This window comes from Capra hircus, chromosome 8 (genome assembly GCF_001704415.2).
Source record: "Capra hircus breed San Clemente chromosome 8, ASM170441v1, whole genome shotgun sequence".
In the NCBI taxonomy this organism is placed as follows: domain Eukaryota; kingdom Metazoa; phylum Chordata; class Mammalia; order Artiodactyla; family Bovidae; genus Capra; species Capra hircus.
The window spans coordinates 45,385,116-45,399,501 of record NC_030815.1 but is presented as its reverse complement, the minus strand read 5'-3'; the positions used below and the strand labels follow the sequence as shown (position 1 = coordinate 45,399,501).

Genomic DNA, 14,386 nt, shown 5'->3' with positions numbered 1-14,386 from the left:
GTGGAACCCAACTTGGAGCATAGATGAAGAGCAGCAGAACGCGTGCATGTGTGGTCTGCCTGTTTCAATTGCTGTCTCTCTGAGCTTCATCTTGCAGCAAGTGTCCTGAGTCTAGATCAGGGGACACATCAGCATCTTGAAATCAGTTCACAGAAAAGGAAAGAGCCTACCGGACCTATGTGAACTTTTTGGGTAACATGGAGAACCCAGAGTCCTTCTCTTGCTATTCAGGAGCTCTCCAAGGTCTTCCTGTACCTCACAGGCACACCTGAGCCACCCCAGTGATTCGCAGGGTTAAACACTCCCAGCAGGCAGCTTTGTCTGGAGGGTTGTTTCTGACCCTGCTCTGGTCTCTGGGAGGTGTGACGAGGAGGCAGAGGGAGGGGACTCTGGCTGCCCTGTTTTCAGCATTCTTTGCTCTTGTTTTCCACCCCCTCCTTGTCTCAGGGTCGGGGTTGGGGGTTTATGACCAGGAGACAGAGGGAAGGGACTCTGGCTGCCCTGCCTATGCCCACAGCCCTCCCCTGAGCTCACCACGGCCCAGCTCCACCAACTCCCAGCACCTCGTGCCTTGGCACACTGCAGGTGATCCATAAGTATTTACTGATTGGGTGAGAAAGAAGCACTCAAGGGGGAGAGAATACATGTACAAATGGTATCTGAGAAGCATCCCCAGAAGAGAAGCTGATTTGTAATGTTAGAAATAGCTGTTTCTAAGCACGATGGTTGAGATGTGGTGTTGTCAGCCGACGCATTTAGGAAAGAATAAAAATGCATGACAAGGGCCAAAATTGTCACAACTAGAGATGGAAGAGCCCTTAGTGGGTGTCAGCCTTTGTTTTGAAGACATGGAGACTGAAATAGAAGGAGGTAGAACAGAGGGCCCAGGACCCCCGGGGCTGTGGTGGGGGAAACACAGCTAGAGCCCAGGTCTGCTGCCACAGCAGAGGCCTCTTCCGCAGGTCCCTCTGGTCACACTGTCGGGCAAAATCCCAGCACATGTCCCCCTGGGCACAGGTGACGGGACTGCCTGTTGTGCAGGCGGGATGCCTGGATCTGCACAGGTTGCCCTTACTCCAGCAGAATCACCTCAGCTCATTCTGTTGCTCCTGTTTGAAAACCTTTCTGGAACCAGAGAAGCCTCCTAGAGCTGTTCTAGAACCACAAAGAGATGCTGGTGACAGCTCCTGCGATGCACCCACACCACCACAAGCCAAATCCCAGCCATAGGGAGCTCCAGTCCCACCGAACACAGCAACTCAGGACCCTGAGGGTGCAGCTGGAGGTGGGGAGTTCAGCTGAACCCCTCACAATGCACATGTTGAGAGGACAGCCCAGAACCCTCAAAGGAAGTGGGCAGCCAGGGAGCAGGAGCCCTGAGGAACTCTCACCCCAGGTAGGTGAGTAAAATCATGGCCCCACGCAAGGCTTGGGTCACAAGTTCGTTCTCCAGTCACTCTCCCTGGCTTTTCTGTTGAGCAGGCCTTATTCATGAATAGCGCACATCATCCAGTTGTCTGAATGGCGGATCATTGAGTAGAATATGTTCTGAGTTTAAATACAAACACACCTGGGATGTTGTCTTGCTGTGGGTGAATTTGGGTGAGTTGTGGCGCCTCAGTTTCCTCTTCTGTAAAATGGGCATAATCAGAGCTGCTGGTTTGTCAAGGAGATTAAAGGAGACAGCTCCTGTGACTCTCCAGGTTGGTTCCTGGCAGGAGTCAGCGTGCAGTGACAGGTGGTTTGGCTGGTTTCATCATCAGCGTGGGTTTTGATGGTCAGTGACCTTGGGGTGCTCACACACATGGGGTGGCTGCATCTGGGCACCAGGCCAACTGGTTGTCGCCCTCCCCCTGGTGTGGCTAGTCCATGCTCTCACAGAGCACACTGGCCACCGGTGTGAGGAGAAAACTGACGCCTTAGATCATCCCTGAGTGCAGATGAGTTGGTTGTTCTGCAGTGGCGATTTATAGCCGTTGTTCTGAAAATTGAGTGTATCCCCAGGAAGTGTGTGTCCTGCCACTGGGAAGACTTGTTAACACATAGGCTGTTGGGTCCCACCCCTGGAGTTTCCGATTCTGTAGTTCTGGCTGGAGGCCAGACTCGGCAGGTTTTTTATTGAGGTAGGACTGATTTGCAATACTGTGTTAGTTTTAGGTGTACAGCACGGTGATGCAGTTGCCCAGGTATATTATTTATATACGTATATATTCCTTTTTGTGTTCTTTTCCCTTGGAGCTCGTTAAAAAATACTGGGTTTGGTTCCCTGTGCTATACAGTGAACCCTTGTTGATTATCTGTTTTCTATATAGTAGTGTGTACATGTTAATCCCAGCCTCCTTATTCATCCCTCCCCCATCCTGCATTTCTAACAATAGTAGCTGATGATCCTGGGGCTGCTGTGTGGGGTCCCCACTTTGAGAACATGTTGGCCCAGCATAAAGCCAGACAACTAGAGGCCAAAAACCCCCCTATCCATCCCTTAGTCTAAAGCATATCTTCAATACTTAGAAGCAAAAGGAGTGCGGATCACTCCTGCCACTGAGAGGGGCAGGTCACGCTCTTGCCACAAATTCTGTTGGCACTGAAGTCATCTAACACCAGTTTCACCTCTCAGCTTGGCAGGACGCTTGTGAGGAAGGCAGAGACCTGAGCAGAGGCTCCGTCACCCCAATGCTGACCCCACTGAGCTTCGGACAAGGCAGGTGTAATGTCCGTGTTTGTGTCCTCATCCATAAAAACCTGAAGTAGGAGTCCTGACCTCCTGCAGAGAGAGTGTCTGCAGACTGCTTAGAGAGTGACAGCGGGCACCAGCGACTAGGCAATTTACAGATTTCTGTTCATAGGTCACCCTGCAGGCTGAAACAGATTTGTCCTTGTCCTCTGGGCCCTCTCTTTCTGCTTCACCTGTAAGGGGCACACACTGGACCCATCTGTGAAATGATGGGGGGGTGGTGGGATGCGGGGAGGGGCGTCTCCAGGGGATGCTCCAGACTGGGTGGCACAGAGCCCACCTTTCCCTGCCCTTCCGCTGTTGGCTGCTCCCTCCTGGAGGACGGGATGTCCACTCCCCCTGATCTTGGGTGCCCTTGGCCTGCAGCGCCCTGAGGCAGGGTTTCGGTTCCCAGCCAGATATCAAGGGCAGGCACTAGACCACCTGGGACCAGTGGCAAGATTCTAACCCATCAGCTGTGCAGAAACAAATTTCCACACACAGTCGGGAAGTAGTGAAACAAGTAAAGTACTGATTAGGAAGAAAAAGAATATGGTGTATGTGGATAGACTGACATGCGGGCCCAGAGTTGTGCCTTTCTGGTAGTCTGAATCACCTTTATGGGGCATTTCTTGTGAGTTTCCTTTGCTCAGTCATCTTGCTTTGCCTGGTCCTGAGTGTACTAGGTATCTCAGGATCCTCCCATGTGTGTATGTATCTCTTAGCCAAGATGGATTCTAGTGAAGAGGCCTGTGGGTAGGTTGCCATCACTTACTGTGGGGTGACACCCTCTCTCTTTTGACCCCCAAGGAGAGTTTCTGCACAGGTGTCGTCGGGGAGGTCTCCCTAACTTCAGGAATGAGGAATATGTGGTCTTTTGTCTTTTATCTAGACAGGGCCTCCTACATCATCCTGCTTATATGGAGTTTCTGTCCACAGGGGAGAAACTGTTCAACCTGGGGTCCATCCATCTCCTGTCTCAATCCTGCAGTAGCATCTTTTAGGAAGAGCTTCTCCCCTTTGGAGGAGAGGAGCTGTGGCAGGCCTGAAACCTTTCCTGAACAGCTAGCCTCACTTGCTGGGAGTCCAGTGAGGCAGGCGTCTAACAGGAGTACTGACTTCTCCCCCGTCTCGCCTTTCAGAGCAGGGCCTCTGGCCACAAGCCGAGCAGTCTGTGTACCCAGCCTTTCTTCCTGCATCCCGCGATTGAAGCAGGCTGGAAAGCACCTGCTGTAGCCATTCAGTTTGGACCAGAGGGCAGGTAGGAGGTCCCTGAGGCAGAGCACACAGCCTTGCAGACAGGAGAGGGAAGCTCATTTCAGGACTGAATGACTTTTGTCTGGCCCCTTCCTCTCGGGTGAGGCTCACAAGCTGGTGGTGGGACCAGCAGGGGCAGAATCTTCCCATTGCCTGAGTGAGGGGAAGAGGGGCTTTGTGGTGATTTTCTAGGGGTGCCTCTGCATAGACCCAGGCCCTGGTCCCTGCTGAGCAAATGTTCAGAGGGCAGGAAAACAGGCCTGAGCTCAGCTGAAGTCAGATCAGGTGCAGGAGGTCTAGGCTCAGAAACCAGCTGAAGTCCCTCTATCTTTAAAAGACCGACATGCTTCTATACTCCATTCTAGTTTAGAGGGAGGGGTAAGTTACCAGGGAGCATGAAATCAGAAGATGATTTCCAAGACCTTTTTCCGTCTACTTCCTGCTCTACCAGCGCTGGTCCTAACACCCCCTTCAGTCTCCCAAGGAGGTCTTCCCGGACTGCCGTCTTGCCCCCGCGCCCTGTTTCTCCCCACGTGCACCTGGAAATGGTCACTAACTGTAAGCTCCCTAACAGGCAGAGGGAATGGGGAAGTAGGACCCTCAGGGGTGAGAGAGAACAAGCCCGATGAATTGGGCCATTGCTGTGAGGTAGATGTCCTTTGTTAGAAAAGGAGGAATTGCTACGACTGTGACGTTCAGAGTAAAGTTCCTTTCGAAAGCCTCTCTCTCACCCGTCCGGAAGCGAGACTGTACATCCTTCATCCTTCAAGCCAGAAACCACACTTGGCAGTTTTTCTCTTAACGGTACAGATGACTGCTTTTTTCAGATGCCTTACACGCAGCCCATGTCCCTGCTCACAGAAACTAGTCTCTTTGCAGGACAGAAGGGCTCCATGTAAGCCCAGCAGTTTTCTCCCCTAGGTTAACAGTTTCGCCTGGACTGTCCAGCTCGGGCGCCATCCAGCTGGACGAGGGGCACTGCACGGGCTGACCAGGTACCGAGGCTCCGTGCAGCATCTTCTGCCTTCAGTGCCATCTGCTCTTACCTTGTGTCAGCCTCGATGGTCATCAGTTTCCCTTTTATTCACACTGCAGGGCTTGAAGAATCAGGCCCGGGTGAAGCTGAATATCGTGAGGTGTCCCCCAGTAACCACCGTGCTGATCAGGAGACCAGACCTTCGCTACCAGCTGGGGTTCAGCGTCCAGAACGGAATTGTAAGTTCAGCCCCATACTTCTTCCAGAAGTCTGACCCACGAAACCAAAGCCCAGGGTTTGGGTCTTTGGGGGTTATTTTTTAAAGCTGGTCAGTTCCCAGAAAGAATCTGGCAAGAGAGGGGGGGATGGGTGAGACAGACCCCCTTCTTCCATGGGCAGAGAATTCGGTGCCTCCTCTGGGAGGAGAATGGTCCTCCCAGCTGCCAACTTGAAACAGTTTGGGAGGTGCCCACCTTCCCCACAGCCTTGGTTGAGAACCCAGCCCTGTGGGGCTTATGTGTGAATGATTTCCTCCTTGCTTTCTTGACCTGAATTTGGCACTTTGGGGATAAAGTGTATTTTCATCACTTGGATGTCTGCTTTCAAATACTGGGTTAGCCGAAAAGTTCATTTGGGTTTTTCCACAAGATGTTATGGGATGAACCCAGACAAATTTTTGGTCAACTCAGTACTTCCCTTTTTTCCCCTTTATTGTGATAAAACATACACAGTAGTAAGTTTACCATTTAAACCATTTTTAAACATACAATTCAGAGCCTTTATAGGACATTCATGAAGTGGTTGTAACCATGCTTCCAAAACTTTTTCTTTATCCCAGACAGAAACCCCATATTCGGTACTACTCACCTTTCATCCTGGTTTGCCTTGTTCTAGACTCATAGTAATTCTGGGCTTTGGTAACAAATCTGTAACCTTCTGGATATTATAGATTTTGGACGTGCCTTCCTTCTCTTTGCGTTCATCTTTTCAGATAGAAAAACCTATACTTTTTCCTCCCTTAAATTTTAATTGACTTGTAGGTAATTAAAATTTTATTCCAAGTGTGTCTTAAGAAATACCTTTGAAGTTCCCAGTTGGGGTTGAAATACCTAACCCACTTTATCTGTTTTTTGTACCCATGTAGCCTCATTTCCTTCTTAAGAGCCAAGGTTACTCCTTATAGTTTTGATCTGACAACCTATTTTTATCAGTTTAAACTTCCTTGGGTATGTTTTTCCAAAGTTGAATAATATTAGAAGTTGTTCAGCTGTTAACAGAGGATTGCCCTATAAGAGATACAGAGCCCTCAGTTTTATCTCAAGTGTGGGAAGCACCTAAAGGCCTGGCTCCCCGAGTACCTGACAGGCTGAAGGGCCCCCACAGACACAGAAAGCATGTTGTCCCGAGCTGAGGCAGTGTCATCTGCATAGGCTTTTAGAGAAAGGTGCACAGTCAGGAGTGAAAAGTCAGCCCTGCTGCGTGCAGGCCAGAGCCCTCCCCCAGCCTCCAGCCTCTGCCCACCACCGTGCCTGGCTGCACAGAGACAGGAAACAGCCACGTTAGCATCTCTGTCAACGGGGAGTGGAACAAGGACCACTGAGTTGGAAAGGCCGATGAGCTTCTGCCCTCCAGCTGGCCAGACTGTGGCACACACAGTGGGGTTCTAGCAGGTTCTAGCCCCAGCGTAAGTCAGGTAACTGACCCTAAAAAGCCAGCTGCTAGCATCACACAGTTGAGTGTTTGAGTCCCAGATAATACTAACCTGCGTCTGACAGTTTGAAAACACTGGCAGCTCTGTGACAGGCCCAGACAGCTCTTTTTGCCAAAGCTGAGCTTGGATGAAAGTAGTCTGAATTCACGATGCCGTGAGATCCGCGTGCATTCCCTGTGCAGAGTGTGTGCACACAGGGGGGCCGTCTGGGGCTCCAGAGTCCTCTCGCTTGTAGAAACAAAGATGTAAACGTCCAAAGCCTGACCATGGCAGCTTCTCAGAGATGAGAGCACTGGGGGTGGAAAATTCCAGAAAAGACACTCTCCTGCCCCAGTGGGTTTCCTAGCAGGCAGTGCCCCCCCAGGATGGGTCACTTGGCCTCTGGCTAAATTTGGCCTTCGACTCTGACAGATCTGCAGCCTCATGCGAGGGGGAATAGCAGAGAGAGGAGGCGTCCGCGTGGGACACCGCATCATTGAAATCAACGGGCAGAGCGTGGTGGCCACCCCACATGAGAAGATCGTCCACATCCTCTCCAACGCCGTGGGGGAGGTAGGGGAGGAGCCCTGGGTGGGAGTTCCCCGGCTCCCCTCGTCCCAGCCAGGAAGCCCTCCTGAGAGTTCTTCCTCATCCTGAACACATCTCCACAACCAAACTGTCTTGGACCAGAATTGAAACCCAGTAACAAGTGGTTGTCTGAGAGCTATTCCTCAAAAACATCATCACATCACCTCAGCCTTCTCCTCCGACAGCATCTACCCACCTTCTCTTCTAGTTCTCTAATCTGGGCATATTCTCTCTGTGGCTACCCAGTTTTCTTCATGTTTCCCAGCTAATCCCACCAAATGAGCCTGCAAGATTAAAGTCTCAGATTCAAGTCTAATCCGCAGCTCCCTGGTATGGCCAGGCTGAACAGGGGTCTGAACAGCTGGGAGAGGGAGGGAGGCAGGAGCAGCCAAAACCCCACAGTTGTCCTCCTCCTGTTTTAAGGGGGTTTCTCCTAAAAAAAAAAAAAAAAAAAAAGAAAGAAAGAGAAGAAAAGCCAAAGCCTGGTGAGAGCTAGAGCTTTGGGGAAAGTAGAGCACACTGGTTTCCAGTCTCCACTGTCACCCCTAATGTTTTAGAAAGCCCATGGATTTTGCTCTTCCTGGAGGCTGCCTGGGTCAGGTTAGAAATGGGGGGAGGGGGGAAGAGGGGTGTACCTTGAAAGGCGCCCCAGCCCTGCGGCGGCCCCCACACAGCTCCGGAGCGCCAGCCCGCCGCTGACGTGTGTTTCTGCCCGCAGATCCACATGAAGACGATGCCGGCTGCCATGTACAGACTGCTGACAGCCCAGGAGCAGCCCGTCTACATCTGAGGCCGCGCCCCGCGGCGGCATGCATGGAGGCCCCTCCTCACGTGTGGTTGTGTTTCTCGTGCTGCTTCTGTGTGCCCACCGGGACCTTCCCCTCTCACGCCCAGCACTCGGTTCGAACCGGAGGAAGAGAATCCGCAGCGACCTCCCTCTCTCTCTCCCCGGTTTGCTTTCTTTGTTTTAAATGCCAGGGAAGTTTTGTATACACTCCTTTGAGGCTGGAGAGCAGGTCAAAGCCACCCAGCATCTGCCGAGGACCTTCCGGAAGGGCCCTTGCGGGAGGGGGCCTGAGGAGGGTTGTCGCCACCCCGCACCCTCCCTTTCCAAGAGGTGCAGACCTCTTCGGAGGAGCCCCTGGGGACGGTGAAGAAGCCGATTCCGCAGTGCCTACGATCCAATGGCTGATCTCTGCTCTCTTCCAGTCAGTTCATGGGAATATGGTAGTAATGGGGGGCCGGCCCACCGGGTACTTGGGGCATCATACACTATTTCCTCCCAGAATTTCTGAGCCAACCTTATGCCTCTTCTATAGCCAGTTTTAGTTTCAACATAATTGTATTTTCTAATGTGAACCTTTTCACCCCGGGATAGAAGGGGAACTACTGGGACGCAGACACCTGGGCAGAGAACTGGGCGATTCCCGCGGTTACCAACTGTTAGATAACCACAGGCAGGTACTTCTGCCTTCTTCTACACCGCACGTACGTACACACGTCTCACTTGCATATATTCCACACTGCCCTCCTACCCACCACCAGTGAGGCAGCCAGAGCCCCTGGAAAACCCGCATGGCCTCTCTGTGAGGCCCCTTCCCCCACAGGTGAGGGCCACAGGGGCTGGTGAGCCCTGCCCGGAGAGAGACAGCCCTCTGAGGCTGAGGTCCGGCCCTGCCAGCAGCTCCTTGGCTCAGGGGGTTCTGGTGGACTCCCATGCACCCCCCACCCCAACACACACAACCCACACACACTGGGAGTCTGGACAGGATGGACTGCTCCCCTTGAAGATGAGGAACCCGGTGTGATCGTGTTAGGCTTCCTGGTCCAAGGTGGGACCAGCCTCCTCTTCTCAGGACCACGAGGCAGGATGTGACATTTGAGAGGCCAGCACGGTACATAGACCACCAAACTAAGGGGACAGTCGTGACCTCAAGCGATGCCTAAGAATCCCCAGATGAATTCCAAAAACATCTTGCTGCCTCGGGGGCCTGAAAAAGATTTTACTTAGTGTGGAATGTTACGTGTTCCCATCAGGCGCCTCACGTCCGTGGGTTTCGTTCATCGCAGTTCAGTGCAGATGTCTTTGTAATACCATGATTCTGAGCCAGTCTTCACTTACTCTTGGTCCAAAGAGCACTTTTGTTTCCATGTGGGTGGGGTGTGGCTTCGTTTGGTTTTCGTTTTTGTTCCGTTTGTGACCTCCACAGAGACAGGGTAAGAGAAACTATTTTGTGATATTATTATAGTCCCTGTTCTCAACATCTGGGCTATTTATGTTGTGTCTGTGGAAATAGCAACCTGGTGAGCACATGTTGGGTAGTATGGATTTATACCTCGAACAGAGGGATTTCAGGGAGGGAGAAAGTGAATGAGAAAAGACTAGGAACAAGAAACTTCTGCCAGAGAGGTTGTGCAGTCTGGGATCTCTGTGCTGAGTTTTCTGCTTAGGCAGGAAAGCCAGGTGCTTCAGTGGTGTTAGTGGCTGGACTCCCAGTGTGACCATGGGTCAGACCCTGCCAAAGAGGGGCTATGCTGCCCACACATTACCCCTGGGAAGGGGCTGCCCCTTCTCCAGGGGTCCAAGGTGGGCAGTATGGGACCCCTGGAAAACTTTGGAGGACAATTAGCTCAATGTTGCTAAGCAGGAGACCAGCCCCAACATGAGGAGCCACCAACCTCAGTACCATTTACCAAACTGTAGTGTCTGATGACATACAATGAAATACTAAAGAGTCCTGAGTTCACCTTACCTTTGCCAGAGAGAGTGGGTAAAACAGGAATGCAGCATTCTGGGTGGTACTGGGATACAACCGCGAGAGGCTCGTGCCGTTTTCTCCCAAGTGAACTCTCGAGCCTCCTGCCCCCATACCCATTCAGAGGTGTTGGTGATCGGCCACTGGACAGGAACCCCGCCAGCACATCCCTGTGCAGCCCCCCAAGTCATTACAATGCAGTGTCTTCACCCAAAGGAGAGGAGGAGGCAGGCTACACTTCTATTGCTACTGCACAAAAATCTAGAAAGTCTGATGGGTGTTTTTGCCAGTTAGGAGACTAACGTTTTAGTATAAGATTATCTCACCACATACCTTTGTGTCAGTAAGAGTGGCTCCTCATGCCCGGAGAGCCAGATCTCTAACTTGGTGGAGGTTCAGTCAGCTGTAGTGTATTCTTCCCTGCCTGGCTGCCTGAGGGGAGTCAGCCCATCTTCAGAAGTTAACCAAGAGGCAGGATCTTAACAGTAACTGTTTGGGAAGTCTCACGGGAAGTGATGGCCTGTTTCCCTCTGACATCCCAGTATATATAGTTACATATGTAAATATCTGAAAACCCTGTGTAATGGTGAAGACTATGTACAGAGCAGCCTTCCCAAACGTGGCCCTAGGCAAAAAGCCACTCTTGCCACTTGGCTTGGATGTGCTGGTGACTCAGCTTTGGGGATAGATCCCCAGATCCATCTGCTCTTCCTGGTCCAGCCAGGATGCGCCAGAACCTGCCCTGCCTCTGCCTTCTCAAATGTGACCATTTCAGGGAGCCACCCTCAGCCTTGGGTTCACGAGAGGATGAAGCCCCCAGAGACCAGTGCCTAGAGCCTGCTCCCCTAGGCCTGGAGCCCATCACGGGGCGCTGGACTCTGAGTCCCCGCATCCGGGTCTGCATTCCCAACATTGCCCATCAGCCCCGGCCTCAGAGAGTCCCAGAGTAACCTACTACCTCCCCATCGCTCCCGCTATCCCGGTCACACCAGCCACCCCATCTGCACACAGATAAGACCCGCCCCCGAGCCCAGCAGTGAGGCTGTTACCAATGTTTACAATTAGGGGCACCTCCTCTGAGGCGTGTTTACTCTCCCACTCCCAAGGCCACTTGCTGGTTTGAGTTTCATGTCCTTCTGCCCCTTACCTGATTGAGGCCAACTTGAACACACAACCCTGATCTTACGTCCCGACCCTCCATCAAGGCCATGGTGAGGACTGTGTGGGAAGAATATTCCTTGTACATACTCAGCACAGCCCCTAGAGTTTGGACTTGTACTATTGTTCTGTAAAGAGGGTGAAATAGAGCTTATTGTAAAGCGTTGGGAGAAGTATAGTATTGTATTTGTAACAATATGGTTCTTTGTATACACAAAACTCAATGATCTCTATATATAATTATAAATATATATAAATAAGATATATATACACGTGAGCCTGGAATGTTGATGCCGCACACCCACTGAATGTATTTCCCCTGACAGTCTGGTCACTGGGCTGGCCCGCCCTCCCCTCCTCCGTACTGTTTTGGGGGTTGTGATGTATTTAATGTGTTCTCTTCCTTTATTTAACTGAACGCTAATGTCTGTAAGAGTTGCCGCAACAATAAACAAGAACGTCACCTCTTGGCCCTGGCTGAGCGTCTTCATGTTTCAGGTGAGGGACAAGACTGAAGGTGGGGGAAAAATGTCATCATCCCAAAGGACACCTCCTACTCATCCCATGGGGCCTGCTCAGTGCTCAGAGCCCGTTGCCTAAATGGGCAGGTTCTGTGAATCTACTCGGCTAGAAACCAGAAGCGGCTGCGTCAGCTGTCAGAAAGTCCACTGTCTCGTCAGCCTCCTGGGAGCACACTGAATGGGACACAGGAACCCTCAGGGCTTCTCAGTGAGGGAAGGGAAGTAGAAGTGAATTACCTCCCCCAAGAAATCTCCAGGGAGGGGAGGTAGCACTGCTGAAGTGGACTGCAGAAGGAAAAGTTCCCTGTCCCATCCCCTGCGCCATCACAGAGGACAGAGGAGCCTGGCAGGCTGCAGTCCACGGAGTGGCAAGAGTCGGACACGCCTTGGCGACGGAACAATAACTGAACCATGCTGCACAGCAAAGATCAACATTGTAAATAATAACAAAAATCTGACTCATACAAATATAGAATGAACATGTAGCAAAGATTTATTAACTCACTAATTGATAACATCCACTGGGTCATTGAAAAAGCAAGAGAGTTCCAGAAAAACATCTATTTCTGCTTCATTGACTATGCCAAAGCCTTTGACTGTGTGGATCACAATAAACTGGAAAATTCTGAAAGAGATGGTAATACCAGACCACCTGACCTGCCTCTTGAGAAACCTATATGTAGGTCAGGAAGCAACAGTTAGAACTGGACAAGGAACAACAGACTGGTTCCAAATTGGGAAAGGAATACAACAAGGCTGTGTATTGTCACCCTGCTTATTTAACTTCTATGCAGAGTACATCATGAGAAACGCTGGGCTGGAGGAAGCACAAGATGGAATCAAGATTGCTGGGAGAAATATCAATCACCTCAGATACGCAGATGACACCACCCTATGGCAGAAAGTGAAGAGGAATTAAAAAGCCTCTTGATGAAAGTGACGGAGGGGAGTGAAAAAGTTGGCTTAAAGCTCAACATTCAGAAAATCATGGCATCTGGTCCCATCACTTCATGGGAAAAAGATGGGGAAACAGTGTCAGACTTTATTTTTGGGGGGGCTCCAAAATCACTGCAGATGGTGACTGCAGCCATGAAATTAAAAGACGCTTACTCCTTGGAAGGAAAGGACCAACCTAGATAGCATATTGAAAAGCAGAGACATTACTTTGCCGACTAAGGTCCATCTAGTCAAGGCTATGGTTTTTCCAGTGGTCATGTATGGATGTGAGAGTTGGACTGTGAAGAAAGCTGAGCGCCAAAGAAATGATGCTTTTGAACTGTGGTGTTGGAGAAGACTCTTGAGAGTCCCTTGGACTGCAAGGAGATACAACCAGTCCATCCTGAAGGAGATCAGCCCTGGGTGTTCATTGGAAGGACTGATGCTAAAGCTGAAACTCTAATACTTTGGCCACCTCATGCGAAGAGTTGACTCATTGGAAAAGACCGATGCTGGGAGGGATTGGGGGCAGGAGGAGAAGGGGACGACAGAGGATGAGATGGCTGGATGGCATCACCAACTTGATGGATATGAGTTTGAGTGAACTACGGGTGTTGGTGATGGACAGGGAGGCCTGGCGTGCTGCGATTCATGGGGTCACAAAGAGTCAAACACGACTGAGCGACTGAACTGAATTGATGAAACAGGTAAGATGGAAAGAGTATTTTGAAGAGCTAAGTATTAAGTTTTTTAAAAGGACTTAGAATGAAACCTCTAGGTTAGGTATAATTGGTTAATGTCCTTTAAGGCCCTATAACTGTCACCTTTGGAATCTTCTTTTCTAAGCAGAAATCATTTGCATCTCTAGTTGGGGGTACAGGGAGGACTGTTCGATGATAATAAAAGCCATGCAGAAGAACAAAGCACGAAAAATAATCAAAAGCAGGGGCTCCAACAGATATTTGTGCACCCGTGTTCATAGCAACTTAATACCCAGTAGTCACACTGGAAGCAACCAAATCTATCAAGGGATGAATGAATACCCAAGATGTATGCATATAAAATGGACAATTATACAGCCTTAATAAGCAAATTCTGACATGTTGATGTTTGAAGATAAACATGCTAAGTAAAATAAGCTAGTCAAAAAGGAACAAATATTGTATGATTCAACTTACATGAGCTATCTGGAGTACACACATTCATAGACACAGGAAGAAGAACGGTGGTTGCTAAGGGCTGAAGGAGGGCAGAATGGGGAGCTATTGTTTAATGGATATAGTTTCCATTTAGGAAGATGGAGAATATTCTGGACATGGGTGGTGGTTATAGTTGCACAACAATGAGAATTTACTTAATGCCTCAGAATTTTAACCTTAAAAATGCTTGAAAAGGTAAATTACGTATTATATTTTACCAAATTTTTCTAAAGAAAAGTGCACATACATGGAATGAGTTTAAAGGTACTATTTTCCATGGGATAGTTAGAGAAGGCCTCACTGAGAGGAAGAGGGGCCCTGTGGATGTCTAGGGATGAGGGTTCTGAGCTGCAGCGACAGCACGCAGGCCTGAGGGAGGGCCGGAGGCCAGTGCTGCTGGAGCAGAGGGAGGCAGCAAGCGGCTGGAGAGGAAGGCAGGGGGTGGGGTGTGATGGTGGTAAATGTCGGTGGTGGAAGAGCTCTGGTGATGCACACATGCATGCACACACACACTCCCCTCGAGTGGTTTTGCTTCCACTCAAACCCACACACTGCATCACACTCAGCTCACACTCCTCATCAGCTCCTCTGA

The 14,386-nt window shown here is 50.5% G+C and overlaps 1 protein-coding gene across 2 annotated transcripts in view; it reads left to right on the top strand.

Moving 5' to 3' along the window:
• APBA1 (amyloid beta precursor protein binding family A member 1) overlaps positions 1–11,609 on the top strand; it is a 233,250-nt gene extending 221,641 nt beyond the window's left edge. For both annotated transcript variants that reach the window (XM_018052054.1, XM_018052056.1), the window contains 3 exons: positions 5,066–5,185; positions 7,069–7,209; positions 7,943–11,609. In XM_018052054.1, the coding sequence (XP_017907543.1) occupies positions 5,066–5,185; positions 7,069–7,209; positions 7,943–8,014 (333 nt within the window). In that variant the 3' untranslated portion in view covers positions 8,015–11,609. The remainder of the gene's footprint in view (positions 1–5,065; positions 5,186–7,068; positions 7,210–7,942) is intronic.